The sequence below is a fragment of the Cervus canadensis genome, chromosome X, assembly GCF_019320065.1.
Source record: "Cervus canadensis isolate Bull #8, Minnesota chromosome X, ASM1932006v1, whole genome shotgun sequence".
Taxonomy (NCBI): domain Eukaryota; kingdom Metazoa; phylum Chordata; class Mammalia; order Artiodactyla; family Cervidae; genus Cervus; species Cervus canadensis.
The window spans coordinates 125,175,992-125,198,913 of NC_057419.1; the positions used below are offsets into that span (position 1 = coordinate 125,175,992).

General features: G+C 32.3%; 1 protein-coding gene across 4 annotated transcripts in view; it reads right to left on the minus strand.

The window, feature by feature from the left end:
• Window positions 1-9,983: 9,983 nt before the first annotated feature.
• LRCH2 (leucine rich repeats and calponin homology domain containing 2) overlaps window positions 9,984-22,922 on the minus strand; it is a 105,307-nt gene continuing 92,368 nt past the window's right edge. For all 4 annotated transcript variants that reach the window (XM_043459092.1, XM_043459091.1, XM_043459089.1 and 1 more), the window contains 5 exons: window positions 21,739-21,796; window positions 20,864-20,976; window positions 20,542-20,679; window positions 20,313-20,390; window positions 9,984-13,710 (listed from right to left, as the gene is read on the minus strand). In XM_043459092.1, the coding sequence (XP_043315027.1) occupies window positions 13,591-13,710; window positions 20,313-20,390; window positions 20,542-20,679; window positions 20,864-20,976; window positions 21,739-21,796 (507 nt within the window). In that variant the 3' untranslated portion in view covers window positions 9,984-13,590. The remainder of the gene's footprint in view (window positions 13,711-20,312; window positions 20,391-20,541; window positions 20,680-20,863; window positions 20,977-21,738; window positions 21,797-22,922) is intronic.

A 22,922-nucleotide genomic window follows, 5' to 3' on the forward strand; every position in this document is an offset into this window, starting at 1 on the left:
CTGCTCCCAATCCCTCCCAGCATCAGGGTCTTTTCCAATGAGTCAACTCTTCGCATGAGGTGGCCAAAGTACTGGAGTTTCACTTTCAGCATCAGTCCTTCCAATGAACACCCAGGACTGATCTCCTTTAGAATGGACTGGTTGGATCTGGTTGCAGTCCAAGGGGCTCTCAAGAGTCTTCTCCAACAACACAGTTCAAAAGCATCAATTTTTCGGTGCTCAGTGTTCTTCACAGTCCAACTCTCGCATCCATACATGACCACTGGAAAAACCATAGCCTTCTCTAGGCACACATAGATGATTGCTCCCTCATGTATGTTTCTATAAGCAATTCTCTTACAGTTCTTGTCAATTGATTATCATCTTTTGATTATTTGTATATACCAGTGATGGCTTATTGCCTGTTTTTCACATCCCTGCTGGGTATACATCACCATAGTCTATACCAAATGACCCTATTCACCCACAAGCTGTGGCTGATTAGACCGAAAGGGAAATAGTGCTTTACAATAGATAGATCTGGTAGTCACACTAACCTAGTGGTCAAGCTTGACCTCAATAATAATGGAATGGCTTGACATGATATGCATCCTAATGTGATGCTGTGAGAATTATACACACTGCTCATGTTATCTTCTCACTAGATATGTTTCACCAGTGGCTTAGACGGTAAAGGAAGATCCCCTGGAGAAGGGAATGGCTACCTACTCCAGTATTCTTGCCTGGAGAATTCCCTGGACAGAGGAGCCTGGCGGGCTATAGTCCATAGCATTATAAAGAGTCAGACACAACTGAGCGACTAACACACATCATCTTCTCACTAGAGATGTTTCACCTGAAAGTAATCATAAGGAAAACTTCAAACACATCCAGAATGTAAGACATTCTGCAGAACATCTACTGGACTCTTCCATCCAGAACATCTGGACTCTTCAAAAGAATTAGTGAAATGAAAAAGAGGTAATAGGAGCCTCACATCTACTCTGAATCTTTAGAGCTATGAGTCAAACCCCTTAGAAATTCAAGCCAGAAAATAACTTCCTCCCTTGAATCCAAGACTCATATCCTCTTAGAAGTGCAATGGACCTACAGCTGTTTGTCAACACCCACTAAAGGAAAAGCCAGGATTTCTTATAACTGTCAAGCAGCTTAATTCACACATCTGTCATTTCTGTATGAACCTAAGTTCATTCAGCTCTCTATTCACCTTCTACCTATTCTTTTCACCTGACTGAATCTACCACTGATCTCTATCTCTTACTTCTCCTTTAAAACCTTCAGAATGTTTTAACTATGCTACAACTGAAGTTTCTTCACTGACTGCAATTTCCCTCTCTAACTTTGATTTGAACAGGTTTATCTCTGGATAATATTTCTCCTGCTATACTGTCAGGTAGAGGCTATTATTTCTCCCATATTCAATTTACCTCTGGGTAAGTGATGGGACCTTAGTCTCTGTCTTCCATAACTTCTACCCCATTTCAGTTGTGCACTTCCATGACAACCCTCTGGACCTTGCAGTCAGTCACCCAGAACTAATTATTTCTGAAATAAATTTGTCACTATACCATTTGAGGATATTTTCAGGATTCTCACCCCTACCAATATCAAGACATCAGTTCTTCAACCATCTCACAGACCCATCTACTTAATCCATATAAACCTTTTGTCTTTGCTTTTCTTTCCTATAAAATTTATATTTCATGTTCTAACACTTCAACCTTCTGTTGTCAATTATCTTCAACTCCCACATTTTGTGGCACCAAACTCCCACTGCCTTCTGGCTTCCATTCTTTCTGGTGAGTGGAATCTGGTGAATCTTATTAAGGTTCTTTTGTACATAAGTCATTTTTTACTTGCTGTTTTCAAGTTTCTCTAATTTTCTTTTAACACTTTGATCATGATTTGTCTTGGAGTGTTATCTCTTTGAGTTTATCCTACTTGGGATTTGTTGAGCTTCTTGGATGGGTAGATTAATGTTTTCATCAAATTTGAGAAGTTTTATGTGTAAGTATGTTTGATGGTGTCCCACAGGTTTCTATTCATTTTTTTTTCATCTTTTTTTTTCTGTTCCTCACACTGGATAATCTCAACTATCCTATCTTAAACACATCTGATTATTTCTTCCGCTAGCTCAAATCTGCTTTTGAGACTGACTCTAATGAACTGCACTTTTCAACTGTGAAATTTCTATTTGGTTCTGCCTTATAAATTCTCTTTATTGATATTCTCTATTTGGTGAACATCATTTTCATACTTCTTTCAACTCTTGATACATGGTTTCCTTTGATTTTTTGAACATATTCTTTTTTCATTTATTTTTATTAGTTACAGGCTAACTACTTCACAATATTGTAGTGATTTTTGCCATACATTGACATGAATCAGCCATGGATTTACATGTCTTCCCCATCCTGATCCCCCCTCCCGCCTCCCTCCCCATCCCATTCCTCTGGGTCTTCCCAGTGCACCAGCCCTGAGCACTTGTCTCATGCATCCAACCTGGGCTGGTGGTGTTTCACCATTGATAGTATACTTGTTTCAATGCTATTCTCTCAGAACATCCCACCCTTGCCTTCTCCCACAGAGTCCCAAAGTCTGTTCTGCGCATCTGTGCCCATTATACAGAGTGAAGTAAGCCAGAAAGATAAAGACCAATACAGTATACTAACACATATATATGGAATTTAAAAAAATGGTAATGATAACCCAATATGCAAAACAGAAAAAGAGACACAGATGAACATATTTATAATTGCTTATTTGTATTCATTGACTAGTACTGGTATATCAAAATTCAGGGCTTCCTCAGTAGTTTCTACTGACTTCCTCAGTAGTTTCTACTGACTACACTTCTTATGTGTATGCACCATAATTTCCCATTTCTTTGTGTGTCTTGTAATTTTTTGTTGTTGACAATTGAATGTTTTAAATAATATAATGTGGCAACTCTGGAAATCAGATTTTCCTTCCCCAGGGTGTGTTGTTGATATTTGTTTAGTGTCTTCCCTTAACTAATTCTTCAGAGATTATATTCTTTGCCTTTTGTGGCCACTGAAGCCTCTGTTCAGATAGCTGAGTGGGCAGCTAATGACTGAATAGCAGTTACCTCAACCACCTCAAACTAGTAAGCCTCCTACCTTTTACTGAGGTAGGTTTGTTGACAAATGCCTACAATATTGGCAGTTAACAATCCCATCTTAGCTTTTATTTCCTGCTTTTGCAGAACTTCAAGACCAGCCAGATAAGAGATTAGGTCTTCTCAGTTCTTTCTTGGGTATGTGCTCAGACGTGCACATATTTATGGCAATCTAGATCCCCAGGGATATATCAGACCTTTTCAAAGATCCCCATGGACATTTCATTCCCCAGATTTTTAAGTTTTTTTGCCTGCTGCCTGTTTGTCCCATCTATTGATGCCCCCTGAAGAGACTGTGATGTTAAACAACTGCTTCTATTTTTTTTTTTTTTTTTTAATGAAAAGTGTCCTAAGGATAGGCTTTGCTCATCAAGCAAGCCCAGAGTCAGGTCAAACAAAAGCCAGTTCTGATAATGAGGATTGCCTAGAGAAATACCAAAAGGTCAAATGTTCTGGGAATGAGGCTCTTTGGGGAGCTCCAAACCCATTCTGTTCCTTTTTATGTATGCAAGGCTGTAGTTATTCACAGCTCACAGGGTCCTGAGACTATTGGTTTTCAAGGCTACCCCAGGGCTCATGAAAGGAGAATGGAAACAGGGCAAGTCAAAATTTCATAATGATTACTATTTTACTGAGATTCATTCATTTCTCTTAAATGGGTTGTCACAAGGCTTTGGTAAATTTTCAGAGTTGTGAAAAGAGTTAATTTCAACAAATTTTGCTGTTCTCATTTTCTATGAAGGAACTGATTTCCAGAGGTCCATACACTACCAGTGTGGAAGGGCTTCTCTCATCATCCTTCTATTTTGATTGACTCTTTTTCTCAAACCATTCCTCTTCTTGTTTTAGAATATTTTTTCTTTAATCTTTTGGTTGCTACTATATATTCTTATACATGCTTAAAGTCCAAAGTTAAAAAATAAAAATCTTACCTTCTCCTGAAAAGATAAGCATCATAGAACCATAACTCAACTTACACTTTCCTCTCAAGGTATGTTAAATAAGGTCTGGTATTTTATCATATATAGTCTTTTTAGCCACCACTGTTATAACAGTCAATTTTTATTCTGATTTACCCATATGTTTAGCTTTACCCTTATTTATCATTTGTTCTTGAATCTCAGATGATCTCACATCATTTTCTCTCTGCCTAAAGTGCTTCCTTTAAATTTTTCATTAATGTGATTCTATGAGTGGTAAACAATCTTAGTTGTTGTTGTCGTTGAGTCAGTCAGTCACTTCTGACTCTTTGGGACCCCATGGACTGCAGCATGCAGACTTTCCTGTCCTTCACCATCTCCCGGAGTTTGCTCAAACTCAGGTCCATTGAGTTGGTGATAACATCCAGCCATCTCATCCTCTGTAGTCCCCTTCTCTTCCTGCCTTCAATCTTTCCCAGCATCAGGGTCTTTTCCAATGAATCAGCTCTTTACATCAGGTGGCCAAAGTATTGGAGCTTCAGCTTCAGCATCAGTCCTTCCAGTGAATATTCAGGGTTGATTTCCTTTATAAATAATTTGTCCTAGTTTTCAAAAACCAGTCTGACTATACAATTCTAGGTTGATAATGATTTTCTAATAGATAATGAGGATATTATTCTACCGTCTTCTAGCTTTCATTGTTGTTTTAGAGAAGTAAGTAATCAGCATAATCACTGATAGTTTGTAGCTCATTTCTCTCTTAGTGCTTTGTCTTTTGCTTTTCCTCTGGCATTCTATAGTTGTTTGTAAGTTTGGATATCTATTTATTTTGCCTGAGATTTGTTGGTCTCTTTAAGAATTATCATTTTTTTTATTCCATTTTGGTAAATTTCAGGTTTCTTCTATTCAAATATTCCCTCGCCCATTTTCTTTTACCTCTTCTTTTGGAAATCCCATTATAAAGATTAGACCTTCCCCCTTTTATCTTCCATGTCTAAATTTCTCTTTTCCTCACTTTGATGAATTCCAGGTAATTTCTTCTTCATTCTCTCTTCAGCTACCTCTGTGCTCCAAAATCTGTTCACTGAATTTTTTAAATGTAGTGATTATAACTTTATTTCTAGATCATTTTGATAGTTTTAAAAACATCTGCTTGGTCTTTTTTATAGTCTTTGGTCCTTTATTCATACTGTCAATTTCCATATTTAATATTTCCAAACACTTTCAAAAATCTTTTATATTCTGTGCTCAGTAATTTCAACATCTAAAGTCTTTTCACTTCTTAGTCTATTTTCTATCATCTGTGCTGAACCCTTGTTTTCTTGTGGTTTGTTTTTGAAATTTGACTGTGAGTTTATATTCTATAGGACTCTGAGAATTTGTCATTGAAGATTCAGTCCTCCAGAACAGAAACTATTTTGCTTTGTTCAGTTACCTGGAGACATTACCAATCTGAGTACATTTCAATTAAACTCTATGTGTGAGGCTTTTGGAATATACACAAAAAAATTGTGCAATAAGTTACAAGCCCATGCTGGAGATGGTTAATTTGAGGTTTTAAATACTTATGAGAGATTTTTTTTTCTTTTCCACTTAATGTCAAAGTCAAGCAAGGCAAGTTTCCTTTTACTCCTTATTACACAACCTTTTGAAGTTTAAGCTTTATGCCACATTCTCCTTTTGGAATGCCAACTTTGAAAAATCTCAGATTTTATCTCTTATCCTCAAGTCCCATGCAACTGACAAAACAGAATTTTTTCAGAAAACATCAAGCTAATCTGCAGCTATCATGCCTTATTATCGGCTCAGCAATGTCTTCAGCAATATATTTATTTTTGTAGTATGACCTCGTAACTATTATTTTATACGTATATATATATATATATATATATATATATAAAATCAAGCACTTTTAAGGAGGTGGATGGTTCTCATGTTATTTCAGTTATAATAACATGGGAAAAAGACTATCTTGAAGTACTGTTCTAAACATCTACATCTCATTAAAATATGTGAACTGCACTGATACCAATATTCCAGACAAATTTTTAACTCTTATTTTTGCTTAATAAATATTTTTCATAAATAATTGAAATGAATTAAGCTAAGCAAAAGTAGCTTTTCATGACATGTCTAAAATATGTGGAAACTAACTACAGGCACTCTGAAACTTCAGGAACACCTACTTACCATTATCTACATGATTTTTAAATCAATCATATCTGTATATCAAGCATTCCTCCACATTTTCATCATAACCAGGAGCCTAGAAACATACAGGTAAATAGATGGAAGTAAGTGAATGAGAATTTCAAAGTATTTTGGTCTAATTTGTCAATCTGTCTGAATTTGTTGAAGACTTGGCAGAAACTAAGCTGGCCCAAAATAGGGCTCATTACTAATAATACTGTTAACCAAAAATTGCATCTTCAGTGCTTTCAGGTTCCTGGGCAATGTACAGTGAGATTAGTAGGCAGCTTCCTGTGGCAGTTTATAGAGCAAATTTAATTTCTTTTTATGGTTTTTCCTGGCAGGCAAGTCAGGGAAAGTCTTATTTTTAATGTATTTTATTCCTGAAGAAGTTACTTACAAAGCTGCTCATGATTATTTGTGATTAAGAAATGTACCTAGGTCCTTGCTACTCAAAGTCTGTTCCACAGACTATCAGCAACAACCTCACATAAAAGCTTGTTATAAATGCAAAATCTCAGACTCTTCCCAGACTTACTTGATCGGTTCATTTTAACAAGATTTCCAGGTAAATTGTGTGCACATTAAAGTTGGAGAAGCACTGACCTAGGTGACTGTGATAGGTTCGTAACTGGTTGACAAATTACATTCACAGTGTTGATTGCTATTAAGTGAATAAGATCTCAACCAGACTACCACATTCATAAAATGCTGAACGTCACAATGTATAAAGACTTACATGAAGACATAAATGGTGTGATTATAAAATTTTGGACTGCAGAATCAAAACTCAAAAAATATTTTGGAAAGGTTTGACAAATAACAAGATAAAATGTATTGAGAAGAAATGTAAAGGTTCAAAAACTAAACTGTACAAATACAAAAGAGGGGACTTTGGTTTAATAGTAGTTCATACATAAAATACCTAAACAAGACTTCCAAAGGTCCTGTCAATGATGGAAAACTAGCAAGATTACTAGCTTTTTTCCCCATTAATTTTCAAGAAACTATACAGATAAACATAGACCCAAATAACTAATTTTAACAAATCCCTGAAAACACCCTGTGAAGGTGTGACAGGGGGCTGAAGTCTGTGCAAAGGTTAGTTGGAGGCAGCAATGAGGGGAACACTTAGGAAAAGAAGAGGTTTATGTTTTGGTTTTGTCTCTAGTCTGCATCTCCTTGAAATACGCATTACACTACAGTAATGAGAGCAGGTGCACATAACCATAAGGCCAGCCAAATAAAATATGAGGTTTAAAAAAATCATTATAAAGAAATAGTTATCCTATGAATACAAAGTTGAGTCAACATCAGAAAATCTGTTAATAGAAATCTTTGCATAAATAGACTATTGGATTAAATTACAATTGATGCAGAAATATATTTGGTAAGGTTCAACTTCTATTTATGATTATTTTTAAAAGCCATGTAAGCTGGGTACTTGATAAATGCTCAAAAACTTATAGAAAATATTATACTTAATGGAATAACATTAGCTATATTTCCATTAAAACCAAAATGAATACAAAGCAGCCAGCTATCACTGCAGTTTAACATAGTATTGCAGGTCCTGGACAATGTTATAAAAATACATAAAATATAAAGAAGTTTAGGGATTAGAAGGAAGACCTTAAAACTATCATTATTTGAAAATTATATGATCATTTGCATAGAAGAATGTGTAGAATTAGCAAATCATTAAAACTATGAAGAGTTAAGCAAGACTTCCAGATACGAAATCAATAGCATTTTCTTATGCCAGCAACAATCAATTAATAGAATTTAAAATATACCATTCACAATTGCATCCAAATAAAAAAAACTTAGGCATTAACTTAATCAGGAAGGCCTAATGCCTTTATGGAGAAAATTATTAACTCTAATATAGGAAACAGTTGAGCTGAATAGAGATACATTCCATGCTCTTGAATGGGAAGACCTATTATAAATATATCAATTGTCTCCACATTAATATTTAAATTCAATGTAATCTCAACCAAAATTTCAGCTGATTTTTAAAGAAAGTAAATAAATTTAATAAAAATGTACACAGTGTAATAAAAGCCCACAAATTGCTATGCCAACCTGAAGAAAGATGAAGAGTCATAATAACATTTTTACTTTTCAAAAAATTGATATTTTTGCAACAAATGCAGAACAAAGTACAGTTTATCCCTCTTAAAGCCTTACCTCTCCAAGATTCCAATTTATCAATTTTCTAAATATCTCCAAATTGTCCTTTCTTCTCTCCGTTCTCTCTCCACCTCTCAAAAATGCTCTTTAAAAAACAGAAATGGCTTCCTTTTAACTATTACTTAACTGTCTATTTTCACAAAATTGAAGACTTAATAACTATGTAAGAATTTTACAGAAAATAATGAAAAACTTTTGACTGTGAATATATAGATTGGAGCCATCGATGAACTACGCATGGGGCTTCCCTGGTGGTTCAGTGGTAAAAAATTCGCCTGACAATGTAGGAGACACGGGTTTGATCCTGGGTTGGAAACATCCCCTGGAGAAGGAAATGGCAACCCACTTCAGTAATTTTGCCTGGAAAATTCCATGGACAGAGGAAGCTGGCAGGGTTGCAAAATGTCAGACACGACTTAGCAACTAAACAACTGATATAAATCTTACCAGCTAATTTTCAAATAACATCAAAAGTACCTAGAAACAAGTACAGCAAATAGTGAAAATTTTCCTGCTACTTTATAATTTGTTTTAAAAAATACTTTTGATTAACATTTTCATAGGCCAAAATTACCAGAGCTTCTGAGTAATATTAATGATTTATCTGCAACAGGACCATAAACATAAAAGCATTATATTTAAGCTAATGTGAAATATTCTAAAACACAGAGAAAGATTTCAGAGTTAACTGCTTTAGAAATAAATTATTTTAAAAAATATAAAATTTAATGAAATACATTGTTTTTTACATAGACTATTTTACAAATCTATGGAATGGATTTATCAATTTTCTCCACGAAAATGTAGCATACAATCATTCAAAATAAATATAACTATTTTTTAAAGAAATATGACTGTCAGAACCAACTAGCGGAAATGAATAGTCAATGACAAATGTAGTACTGAGAGGTAAATTTCAAAAATCAAACTTTCAAAATATGAGCATGAAAAACAATTAAATTTTAATAGGTGGCAACCTCATTGACATCAGTCTTACAAATGTTTTTGCTGATCTGACTCAAGGGAAACAAAAGTAAAAATAAACAAATGAGACTACATCAAACTAAAAAGCTTCCACACAACAAAGGAAATCATAATCAAAATAAAATGGCAACCTCCTAATGGGGGAAGATATTTGCAAATCACATATCTGATAAAGGGTTAATATTCAAAATAAAGAACTCATACAACTCAACAATAACAAAAAAAACTGATTAAAAATATGAAGAGGATCTAAATAGACATTTTTCCAAAGACATACAGATAACCAACAAGTACATGAAAAGATGTTCAACATCACTAATTATTAGGGAAACGCATATCAAAACCAAAATGAGATATCACCTGTCTGTAAGAATGGCTATTATTTAAAAGGCAAGAAATAATAAGTATTGGCAAGGATGTGGAGAAAAGGGATTGTACATTGTTGGTGGGGTAGTAAATTGATAGAGCCGCTATGGAAAACAGCAGAGAAATTCCTCAAAAAATCAAGACTATAACTACCATATGACCCAGCTATTCCACTTCTGGGTATTTATCTAAAGAACACAAAACATTAATTTAAAAAAATATATGCACCCCTATGTTAACTGCAGCATTATTTACAATAATCAAGATATGGAAATAAACTAAGCATCCACTGATGGATGAATAAAAATATGGTTTATATACACAACAAAATCTACTCAGCCATAAAAAAGAATGAAATTCTGCCATTTACACAACAAGGATGGACCTTGAATGTATTATGCCAAGTGAAATCTAAAAGAAATAAAACAAAAACAAACTGATAAGATTTCAAGATCAGATTAGTAGTTTATCAGAGGGTAAGGGGGTGGGGGAAAGGCAATACAGCTGAAGTAGGTAAACTGTATAGTGATGGATGGAACTAGCTTTGTGATGGTGATCACTTTGTAGTATATGTATACATTTGAATTATAATGCTGTATACCTAAAGCTTATATAATGAAAAAGAATCATAGCCCTAGGGTATAATTTCAATTACTACTTTATAAATTATACATTACTTTGTATTTCTCTGAATTAGAAGTGACTGAGATATCTAAAGAAAGTTTTAGAAAATTCAACTTGCTAACTGAAAAATCTATTTTTTCCATGTATTTATACATGTACATAATACATTTCTTATTTATTTAGGTAGCTACTTGATGCATACTAATAGAGCACAGTACAAATAACTTTATTTCTAACTTTGAATGACAGGAAGCGCAGAGTCCCGTACAGGATTAGGATGACATCATTTTGTAAAGATATCTGAAGAAACCATTTTTTTTTTAATGAAAACATTGCCTACTAAAAATACCATGATGTACAGAAAATCTAGACTAAACTTACTTTGAATATCCTCTCAAAGTCTATTTTTCCATACTAGAGAACACAGACACAAGATATAAAATACCTATAGAAACTGGATGCTGTGATATTAAGAGAAGAGGTAGAAAGGGAAAAAAGAAATCTCAGACTTTAATTTTTTTGTTCAACTTTATACACAGTTTGCATTGGTAATATACATTTAGTGTTCCATTTATTTTTAAATGCATCAGAAAATCAATCATGATAGATCTGTGACCAATACAAACATTTCTGAATTCAAAAAATTCAGTTAGAAAAGTCAATAAACTAGCACTTCTGTAAAGATAATTATTAAACAAATGGTAATGTGTTTTTACTCCTTATTTCAGTTCTAACATATCCAACATCACTTCTTTCTTGTGCCATATAGGAATAAAATTTAGCAGGAAGTAAGCTATCTACTGTATGTTTTAGGGCCTAAGAAAATATTTTAGTCTGATTACTTAACATTCTTCAAATCACAATCCAATTCAAATAATGATAATCATTCCTTACTCAATAACTGGTGAAGTAAATATATAATAACCATAAAAACTATTTTGAATAAATTTTACACTTACTCAAAAACTACTAAAAGAAATACATCAGAGACTTTGTATAATGTTTGCTTGGGTACTATGCTGTGAAACTGCCAGAGAAGTGTTCCTTTTTGTCACTCAGTAAATAAAACTGCCATGGTATGGACCTCAGATAGACCCATCTTAAATGGAACTTTGCTTTGCAATAAAGAATGTTATAGAGGTTCTGGTGTATTTTCTCTTTAAAGTAATAATTAATTGACAAGTAAGTGAAATGCAATAAGGAAATGGCCTATAATTTTGCTAATATTTCAATGATACAAAACATGAAAATACTTGTAAAATAATTAACATCTAGATTAATTAACAGGAGGAATTTTACAGCATAACTATGAAAGCAGTATGAATGATTGCTGTAGCTTTTTAATGATCACTTTATTTGTAACACTGTCAAATTTTTACATTAAAAACTAATAACTAAGGTACATATTTGTAATTTCTTACTTTATTACCCAAGTTTCACTAGAGAGAGAGATTTTTGTCAACAACTTATTTTAGATCCAACTGAAAAATAACTAATTAGCTCAAATATTTAAAGTAATAAATTACCAATAATTTAATTTTTAAAACTTTTAGTCATAAAAAGCTTTAATTCTTTAAAAGCTTTGATTTGACCCTTGGGAAATGTAAAGAACACATCTGTTTCCTAAAGCCAAAACTTAATTATATGGCTTCATGCCAACTGATCAAAAAAAGTAGAGTTGCTCTAAAACCAATCCTTATTATATCACTTGGCACAATAGTTTTTACCTTTTATATATATCATCAAAACACCCAAGCCAAAATTTCTAATAAGTTGCATCCATATTAAGAGGTAACAAGTGCAAATAATCACATACTTAAGATATGATACTTGCTTGACTACTACAAAAGTAATTATAGTTAAGTTTTTCTATAGGAAACTGAGTTATTCATTACAGTAATGTTTTTGAAAAATTCCTGCACTACTACCAATGTAAGTTTATCCATCCTTAAATTAAACAAGGACTTTATATAATAGTATGCTTATGAAAAGATTTAGAGTGGTCTATATTATTTCATCATGTTAATTGAGGATCAGTTAAGATTTACAGGATCCACAAATGGACATATTTTCTAATAAAAACCTATTCCTCAACTGCTGCTCTATGAATCTGAATATAACCAAAGGCAGCATACTGATGTAGTAACGTTTCTGAAAGTCAAGACATAAACCCAAACTTTGGCAGTTTTATCAAAATGTCCTTGATAATTAAATACTCTGCTAGTTCTCAAAAACCTTACTGCTTTGTGTAACATTTTCAATACAGAAATAAAATACTCTTCAAATAATACATTTCAAAAGATGATTAAGTTTTGCAAAATTAAATAGCATAAATTAAGCATATTAACATCGTTTTTCTGACAACATGAAATAACCAGTTTAAGAAAACTGCAATGGACTAAATAAAGAAACACAAATGTCACAATGTGAGGCACATTTACCCTCACATATTACTGAACTTACAAAATCTACTGAAATATTTTAAAATTCCATTGATACATTAAAAAAAATTCCAAAAATTCTTAAGACTATATGAGAGTCATCAATTACACAGGCACTTCACATGTAAACAATCTACAGTACAACTGAAAATATTTTGGCACCAACCTATAATACTAAAAGAATTCAATATAAAGCCAGAGTTCTGTAATTTCTACTCACTTTTTTTCTATAAAACTAAGACCAAAGACTGAAGAAATTATGTATAAACTAGAATCACAAGTATATTAAATAACTCAAATATAGAATTAGTTTTAAATTGGTAAAAAAATGATTACCTTGTCCAGATGTTTACCTATGATAAAAAAATTAAACCTAATGTGATTATTAAATTGAAATCACATTTTAAACTTAGTATTAATCTGATTATTGAAAAATAATCAAGATTATTAGCTAACTTAGTAAAAAGAGAATTTGAATTTACCAAAAACTCTTAGTAAATTGAGTTTTTTGTAAGAGTTTGTAACTCTTAGTAAATTGAGTCTAAGTTTTCCCTCAAAAGAAGTTTGGGCAATTCAAAATTGAATTTTGATGTTTTAACATGATTTTTCTTAAATCTAAGGCTTGAATAATAAAATTATTTTTGACTAGACATCCTTATTCATAAATTTGAGATATCTGAAATCACTTCAAATAAATGAAACTAGACATTTAGGATTTTTACATGTTATGTCAAGCTGTAGAAAGCTGAGATGCCTTGCTTGTAGGTAATTCAAGAAGAGCCTGAACTGTGACACCAACTTTCACAAGACCTCTTTCTTCCAAAATATGATGAGGCAAACAGAGTCTTTCCTGAAAAAAACAAAACAAGTGATATTTAAACATTTGCTTTTTAATAGTACAGCAAAGCCTCAATAAGTCAGAACTGGGTTTTTAAATCATGCTTTTTATAAAACTCTAGGTAAAAATTATACAATTCTAATGAAATAAACTTTAAGATGTCTGCTTCAATAGATTTTTATGGTATAGAACTCTATTTTATGGGTTGCATTTTTATCTGAGGTTGATCTGATCTACACAATAAGAAAATATTTTTAAGTGAGACAGTGGTGCTAGATGTTCCCTAAGCCCTTGTGCTAGAGCAGAAAGAGCACTATGTTTCCAGCCAAGAGATCTAAGGGCCATATAGAGTACTAAAGGTACTAAAATTCCCTGGGATACTGTTTTTTCATCCTGAAAATGGAACTGTGTGAGAAACAAATAGAAGAATCTATATATGGAAACATTTTAAGCATTTTGTAACCTGTTCAGTCCTATACAAAACTAGCCACTCTGGTTCCTTCTACCAGTTCTTAGGTTCCATGGTCTGTGATGTATATAGCACTTCAGTACTTTTTTTGTCAAAAGGTGACTTCTCTCCAGCTTCTAGTGATGTTGTATTGCTTCTTAGTTCAAATAGTCTAGAATTTGATAAATAACAACTGTCTTCTCTTCTAAGTCATTATATATGCTATTTCTTCACAATTCTATGAGAAAGAGGGTTTAGAGACAACTTTGCATTAGGTTTCATTAGCCTTCAGTGATCCTCTTTTAACATTCTTAACGTTTCCAAGGGTTCTGTCTTCACCCTCTTCTCTTTCTGTACTGTATCCTCTCTTTGGTATTCTCAGTTCAGTTCAGTCGCTCAGTCGTGGCCGACTCTTTGCGACCCCATGAATTGCAGCACGCCAGGCCTCCCTGTCCATCACCAACTCCCGGAGTTTCTCAAACCCTCATCAAAATCACAAGGATTTTAATTGAAGATTTGCATGAATGTGCACAGCATCAAATAAATTTGGTAGCATTTTTTAAAGAAATGATACAATCTACTGCTTCAGTTGGAACACCCACTCATCTCAGGAAAATAAGCTAGTAGTGGATAGAGTAGGCAGCAAACAGAACATCTATAGGTCCCATATGGTCCATGATTTGTTTTAGTTGGCTAGCATAGTGTTTTACAAATCTGGAAACATTACTTTTTTTAATCCAGTGTTTCTTGAAACATTGGAAACTTTGGCAAGATAAGGCCCCTAACCCCAAAGAGTAACAACTATATCTTCCATCCTGATAATTTTCAAATCTTTATTTCCTGCCAAGATCTCTCTACTGAGCTCCAGATACAAACGTCAACTTGATACAGCCAAATGATGTCCAACAGACATATCAAAATCAATATGTCCACAACAGAACTACTTCCTTACTAAATTAACTTTTCTGTCTGTATTCTATATCTCAGTCAGTAATACACTATTTAGTCTCTCTCAACATAAACCTGGGAATCATAATTGTCTTTCTTCCTTATTCCCATAATTCAGTCATCAAATACTACTGATACTATCCCATTTATCAAAATAGTTCTCCAAAACTATCGTCTCACTCCATTTTCACTGCAACATTTATTGCCCTCCTAATATTTTGCTTGTTTATTCAAAAAATCACCAACATATATCAGAAACTAAAAAAAGTTTCAAATCAATGGCATCAGCTCCCACCTTAGAAACTAGAAAAAGCAGAGCAAATTAAACCAATGGTAAGCAGAAAGAAGGAAATAATGGAGATGAGAGAGGAAACCAATAAATTTAAAAACAGAAAATAATAGTGAAAAAATTCAATAAAACCAACGTTAGTTCACTGAAATTTTTTTTTTATTTCACAAAATCCCTAGCTAGATTAATCAGGAAAAAGAGAGAAAAATACATGAATTACCAATATCAGGAATAAAAGAAGTGATGCCACAAAGAGAGTCTACAAATACTAAAATGATAACAAAGGGGACATTATAAACAACATTATAGCAACAAGTTTGACAAACTAGATGAAAAGGACAAATTCTTTGAAAGACACCATATATCAAAGCTCATACAAGAAGAAATAGAAAATTAAATAGCCTTATATTTATTAAAGAAATTGTAGTTAAAATTTTTCCTAAAAAGGAAACCCCTGCCTAGATGGGTTCAAGGTTCAATAATGAATGTGACTAAATATTTAATGAATAAATAATATTAATTCTATCCATAATATTCAATAAAAGTGACAAGCAGGGAATACTTCCTAACATGTTCCATGAGGTCAGCATTACCTTGACACCAAAACCAGACAAAAACTTTAAAAGAAAGAAAACTAACGAACAATAACCCTATTGATATAGATGCAAAAGGGCTAAACAAAATTTTAACAAATTGAATCCAACAACATAAAAATAGCAACAACAACAAAATCCATCATGACCAAGTGGAGTTTATCCCAGGAGTCCAGGTTTGAGTTAATACCTGAAAATCAACCAATGTAATTAACAATGCTGTGAAAGGAAAAAAAAAAAGTTAACTCAGTAGATGTAGAAAAAGCACTTGACAAAATTCAACATTCATTCCTAGTAAGAACTCTCAGCAAACTAAAATCATGTATCTCATAAGGAACTTGTATCCGGAATATATAAAGAAATAATAAAAGGTGACTAATTCAATTAACAAATGAGCACAGGATTTGAAAAGACATTTCTCCAAAGAATATATACAAATAGTTAACAGGCACACAAAAAGATGACCAACATCATTAGCCATTAAGGAAAAGCTAATCAAAACCACAATGAGACCACTTCAGACCTAGTAGGATGACTAGAATCAAAAAGGTAGACAATAATAATTGGTGAGGATGCAGAGAAATTAGAACCCATATACATTGCTTCTGTGAATGTAAACTGGAAAATAGCAGTTCTGCAAAAAGATAAACAGAGTTACCATATAACCCAGCATAGAGCAACCATTTAACCTATCATATAACCTTGTTAACTAAGAGAATTAAAACAAGCATTCAAACAAAAACATGCTCATGAATGTTCACAGTAGCATTATTCATAATAAACAATGAGTGGAAACAGCCCAAATATCCATCAACTGATAGATGGTGAACAAAATGTGGTACATACATACAATGGACTCTTACTCAGCCCAAAAAAATGAAGTACAATCATGCCTCAGAGATATTGAGACTCCAGTTCTAGACCACCAAAATAAAGCAAATATTGCCATAAAAGTAAGTCACATGAATTTTTGTTTCCTAATGTATATAAAAGTTATATTTATACTATAGTCTCTTAGTGTGCTATAACAGTACACCTTTTAAAAAAACTTAATTAAAAAATATCTTGTTACTAAAAGATACTAATCATCACCTGACAGTGCAGGGTTGTCACAAAACTTGAATTCATAAAAAATGCTGTATTTGTGATGCACAATAAAGTGAAGTGCAATAAACCTTTGTGTGTCTGTACTGCTTTATGCTACAACATGGATAATAAACCTTGAAAGCATTATGCTAAATGAAAGAAGCCACACACAAAAGACCCCATATCAAATGACATTATTAATATGTAATGTCAAGAATAGGCAAATTCATACAGATAAAAAAGGGGAGGGACTGCTAACAGCTAAGAGGTTTCTTTTGGGGTGATAAAAATATTCTACCCTTATTAATAGTTTGCTGTCCAACTCTGTGACTATACTAAAAACCATTGAATTAAACACTTTAAAAGGGTGAATTTTATGATATATTAAATATTTTTTTAAAAATAAAAGACAATGTATGTGCCCAGGCCTAAAAAAAAGATAACTTCAATCCATACCTTTCAACATATATAAAAATTAACTAAAATTTGATTATAGACCTAAATGTAAAAATTAAGACCATAAAAATTCTAGAAATAAATATAGGAGAAAATCTTTGTGACCTTAAGTTATGCAAAGATTTCTTTGGTTTGACACCAAAAATACAATCAATTTTTTTAAATGACAAATTTTATTACAAAAGATTTAAAATTTTTGCTCTTTGAAAGATACTATGAGAATGAAAAGACAAGGCAAAGGCTGGGATACAGTATTTGTAAATCATATATTGTATCTGATAAAGGACTTTATCTATAATTTATAAAGAAATCTCAAACTCAATAAGAAAACAACTCAAAAGATAGACAAAAGATTGGAACAGACACTTCATAAAAGTCATACAAATGGAAAATAAGACCTTGAAAAAATGATCAACATCATCAGTCTTCAGGAAAATGGAAACTAAAACCACACTGACAAACCATACATACCTATTAAAATGAATAAATTAAAAAAAACACTGACCATATTGAATATTACTGAGGATGTGGAGGAACTGGAACTCTCCTACGCTGCTGACAGGAATGTAAAATGATATAACCACTTTGGAAAAGTTTTATACTCTTAATGTTAAGCATATACCTCCCATATGTTCTAGCCATTCCACTTTCATGTGCCTACCCAAAATTAAAGAATGTATATATCCAAAGACTGGTACATAAATGTTCATAACAGTCTTATTTATAGTAGTCCCTAAAACTGTAAACAATACAAATGGCCATCAACAAATGGGTCAATGGACTGACAAACTGTGATATATTCATATAATAAAATACTACACAACACTAAAAAGGAATGACCTATTTATACATGCAACATTGATGAGTCTTAGAATAGCTACACTGAGCAAAAGAAGCCAGAAAAAAATTTGTACGTATTTTATCATTCCAGTTATATATAACTCCAGATGGAAAATGCAAACTAAGCTATAATAACAGAAAACAGCTTTTAGTGGTTGACTAGAGGATTGCAAAGGGATCAAGGAAACTTTTGGGGGTAATGGACATGTTCATTATCCTGACTATGGTAATGATTTCACGGTATATGCATATGTCAAAATTCATCAAACTGTATACTTTACTTATATGAACTTTATTGTATGTCAGTTATACTTCAATAAAACTGTTAAAAATACAAAAATATCCTAAAAAGTTAAATTTAAAAACTGACTATATATTATCATTTTCAAGTCAGGGAAAACCAAATTGAAGCTAAAAATAAAATCTCTTCTTTCATTACCAATACCTAGAGAGTTTTGAAAATGAAAGCTGATGAGCCACCATTATGGTGAGGATTGGTGAGTCACTAACTCTGCCACAGAACAAGCTGGAGAAAGAAGATGAGAGCATGCTAAGTAGAACAGTTTTCATAAGATCTTTCCTGTCATTCTCCTTGCCTAATGCACAAAGAAAGTGTCAGGAGTAAGTTAGATTGTCTTTCATTTCATGTAATAGAACAGAAATAGAGAATATTCAAGTTAGAGGGTGGGTTCTGGAATTAGATCACTGGGGTTCATAGTTTGCCTCCACTGTTTACTAAAGGTAAAGTTTTAGTAAAAGTAAAGTTTAGCAAACTTGGACAAGTTTCCTAAGCTCTCTATGCCTCAGTTTCCTCATCTGTAAAATGTCATTCATTTAATAAATGTTGGCTGAAAACCCCTCATCAAAAAACTCTTAAAACAAAAACTGACAAAATAGGAAAATATATATAATGCAATAACAAACTTGAAAAATTCCTAATTTCTCTACTTTCTCACTAAGAGATTAAGAGTATAAGAAGAAAGAACTAACATAAAAATGCTTAGGAATTAAAATTTCAAAACATCATGTCAAGCATAGATAAGAAGTAACTAGAGGAGAACTGCATATAGCTTCCAAATTAAACAGTAATTCAACTGATTCTCTCTATATAAATTATATTTATTCACTTGCAGGAAGAGGTTACAGTAGAATTTGTAAACCAGATTATTATGACACTATTGAAAAGAGAACTTAATAATCACAGTATGTAAGTGTATCAAAACAACACATGGTACACTTTAAACTTACCAAATGTTATGTCAATGATATCTCAATAAAATATACTTTAAAAAATTAAAGGAAAAAAAGTACAACTACATTGTGATCTGCTAACAATTCCAAGTCCTCTCAACAGTCCATCATGTTGTTAAGTTTATAATGTTATCAAAAAAGCAATATTTTGATTTTTCATTTTCATTATATATTTATAATATTGCTTTGTTAATTTAATACTATTACAATTATTACATGAAACCTAAGCTAATTTCTACAAATGTCAGAAAAAGTTTATCCAGAGAGGTATTATCATAACATGTTACTAAGATTTCCAAATTGACATTTTAAATAAAGTTTTAAATGTTCACACTGAATGAAAATCTTCCAATCAGAGTCTATTCTTAGATTAAAGGAATCCAAATGTCCTCTATCAGGAAAAATAAGAGTAGCAACAGCATCACAATCAACTTGTCATATGACCAGTAAGTTATGTTTATTTGATGATGTGCATGATTAGTAAATTTTTCTATATATGTAGCCATTGTATAATTACTTTAAAAGCAGCTTAAAAATCATTCATTAGACAGCTGTTACATTTAAAGCTGGAATTCAGTAGAAGGTGAAAAGGAAGGTATTCATTTTCATGTTCAGAAAGCATTATTCATGCCTACTATGAAGAAGCCAGTTTGCACGTAATAAATTCATATTTAAATGATTATTTTGTTAGAAAAATAATTACCTGTGAGACACCCAACTTTTTACAAGCATCGAGAAAATTTTCTACATTTCTTCGACATTTCGCCATGCTAAGCTTAGGCTGCAAAGTAAGAAAAATAGTATATTTTCAGGTATATTTGTACAAACTTATAAAAACTCAAAAGTATATTTATTGAAGTATATTATTTAAAGATTGTTTCAAGCAGCTCTATCTTCCTTTAGAGAACTAACAAACTGTAGCCAAAACTTACCACTGCTGGTGATGGCACATGAATACTAGCTACAGAGCGTGGCCTTATATGATTGGCTAAATGGCAAAGAACAACCCCATCCATCAGTGCAGCTCCTATGTCATCAGGCAAAATTACTTTTAACCTGGATTCAAGATTCTATAAAAGAAATGGGTATAAATCACATTCCATTTAAATATATATATACATATATACATATATATATAACTAATCATCACATAATCTAAAATTTTAAAGAGTACTGAAAATAAAATATTCTTTTTTAATTTTCCAAGTTAAACCCATTTCTATAAAGCAGACCTGAAAGGTCAATGTGACTTACATTGCGAAGCTGTCGTATTTGTTCTCGCTCTTCCCGTAGATGTTCCATCTTTCTTCTCATTGTAAAACCTGGATCTGCTGCCCCATATTCCTGGCGAGATGAGCGGCTGAAAGCTATAAAAACAGAAATTGCCTAGCTTGTTACAAAGCTAATCGGAAGGATCAACCATCGGCAGGGAAAGAGGCATAATACAAAGAACTAGAACAAAATGACATAAAACACTTTCATTATTAATGAATTCTAAATATTTTTTACAGAATATAATTGAAACTTACTTATCTGCATAATTGAAAGCAACAGGGAAGACAAGTGTAACAACTGCTACCACCTATACATGTTCTTACTTAAACATATGTTATTAGAAACATGATCCAGGTTAAGAATTATTATTGAACACAAATCAGCCTTTATTATCTTTAAAGAAAAAGGAAATTATTTTTGAAGGTCAATACAGTTATTCAGGAATAAAAACTATAATTCAATACCTTGCCAAGTAACATGGATCCATTTTCTTTTGGGCTTGCCAAATGCGAAAAGATCCCTTTTTAAAACCACAATATAATGGAGTGCTATAATTTCAAACAGTGTTTGGTCTGCTGGCAGAGTGGTCATTCTAATAGCAGTCACAGTAGAGTAGAAATAAGACTGCAGTATATCTAAGGCAAAAAGCTGAGGTTTCAGGAGCTTGAAGGTAAAGAGGAAGAAAGAAATGGGGAATGGGAATTGGAAAGACAAATAAGGTTAAGAGAAAATTACTTTTAGGAGAGGGGAAAGAATCTACGTGTACTTAAAACTAAGGAATCAATCCCATTTAAGCTGAGAAACTCTAGTTTTGTATATAACCAATAGATTGTATTTGCAGAATATATATTTACCTGATCTAGGCTTCAAGCCAAAGGGACCATGTGAAAAAACATCAGTTCTATCATACTCCTAAAAACAAAAAACAAATAAAACCTTTTTTCTTTCAAAATAATCAAAGTAGTTATATACATTCCAATTTTGAGAAGTATTTATTTTTCTCCATAATTAGTGGAGTAGAGAAAGGTAAATTGCATTTTAATTCAAATAGATAATGTTTCATTTTTAAAAGGTCTACAAATATTTGCTAATTAACTTCTGTCTTAGTATAAGGGAAATGAAAGTTATTAAAGTGAATCAAATAAACATATACTCTTTTTTTGAATGAAGAACCAGATTAAAGTCTCCTGCAAAATGGAAAAAAGTTTCAATGTAAAGATAAGTGAAATTAGTGACACTTACTCACTATCTACTATGGACTTGACCCTTCGTGGATAATTTGAGGCAAATATACACATTCAAACTAATAGCGGCTGCAGAGTGATAGATAATAAAGCATTATTTCTTCTATCTGAATTCACATTATTTCAAAGTGCTTTCAAACAGTAGTGCACTGTGTAAAGAAACATGGTATATTTAAAAAATCTGAACTTAAGAGTCAGAAATTAGACTAAGTTTTAAGCAAAACATTTAATTTTTCTGTAACTATCCTTTCACCTTTAAAATAGGATGCTGTAAAAATTAACTGAGATAACTAAAAGAAAGCACTTTGCAAATTATAAAATGGAAAGATAATGCAATTTTAATAGCATCTTATTTAATCTGTACAACAACTGTGAAGTTGTTAGAGTTTGGGCTTCAGTCACTCCTCTACCATTTATTGACTGAAGTCTTTAGAAAAATTTATCACTCTTGAGCAGTAAAAGGATGAGGATAATACCCAGATCGTGGGACTGCTCTTAGGTTTAAATGTATAGGCAAGCACTTTGTTAATAGTAAAGCACTATACTAATTGTTTTTACCATTTTCCTTTCACAGATGAAACTGAAACAATCAGCATTCTGGTGACTCTCTTAATTTTCTGATTAACATGGGATAAGCAGTTCAAGTTGAACGTCAGTTGAGCTACCCAAATCCATGCTCACCACCTATTCATCCACAAGCCTGTTAATCTTGATTATTTCAGTTAAAGTATTATGAATTTCCAGACAAAAATTTAATTTATCCAAATGTAAGGAAAATGTGTTATAGAAGCAAT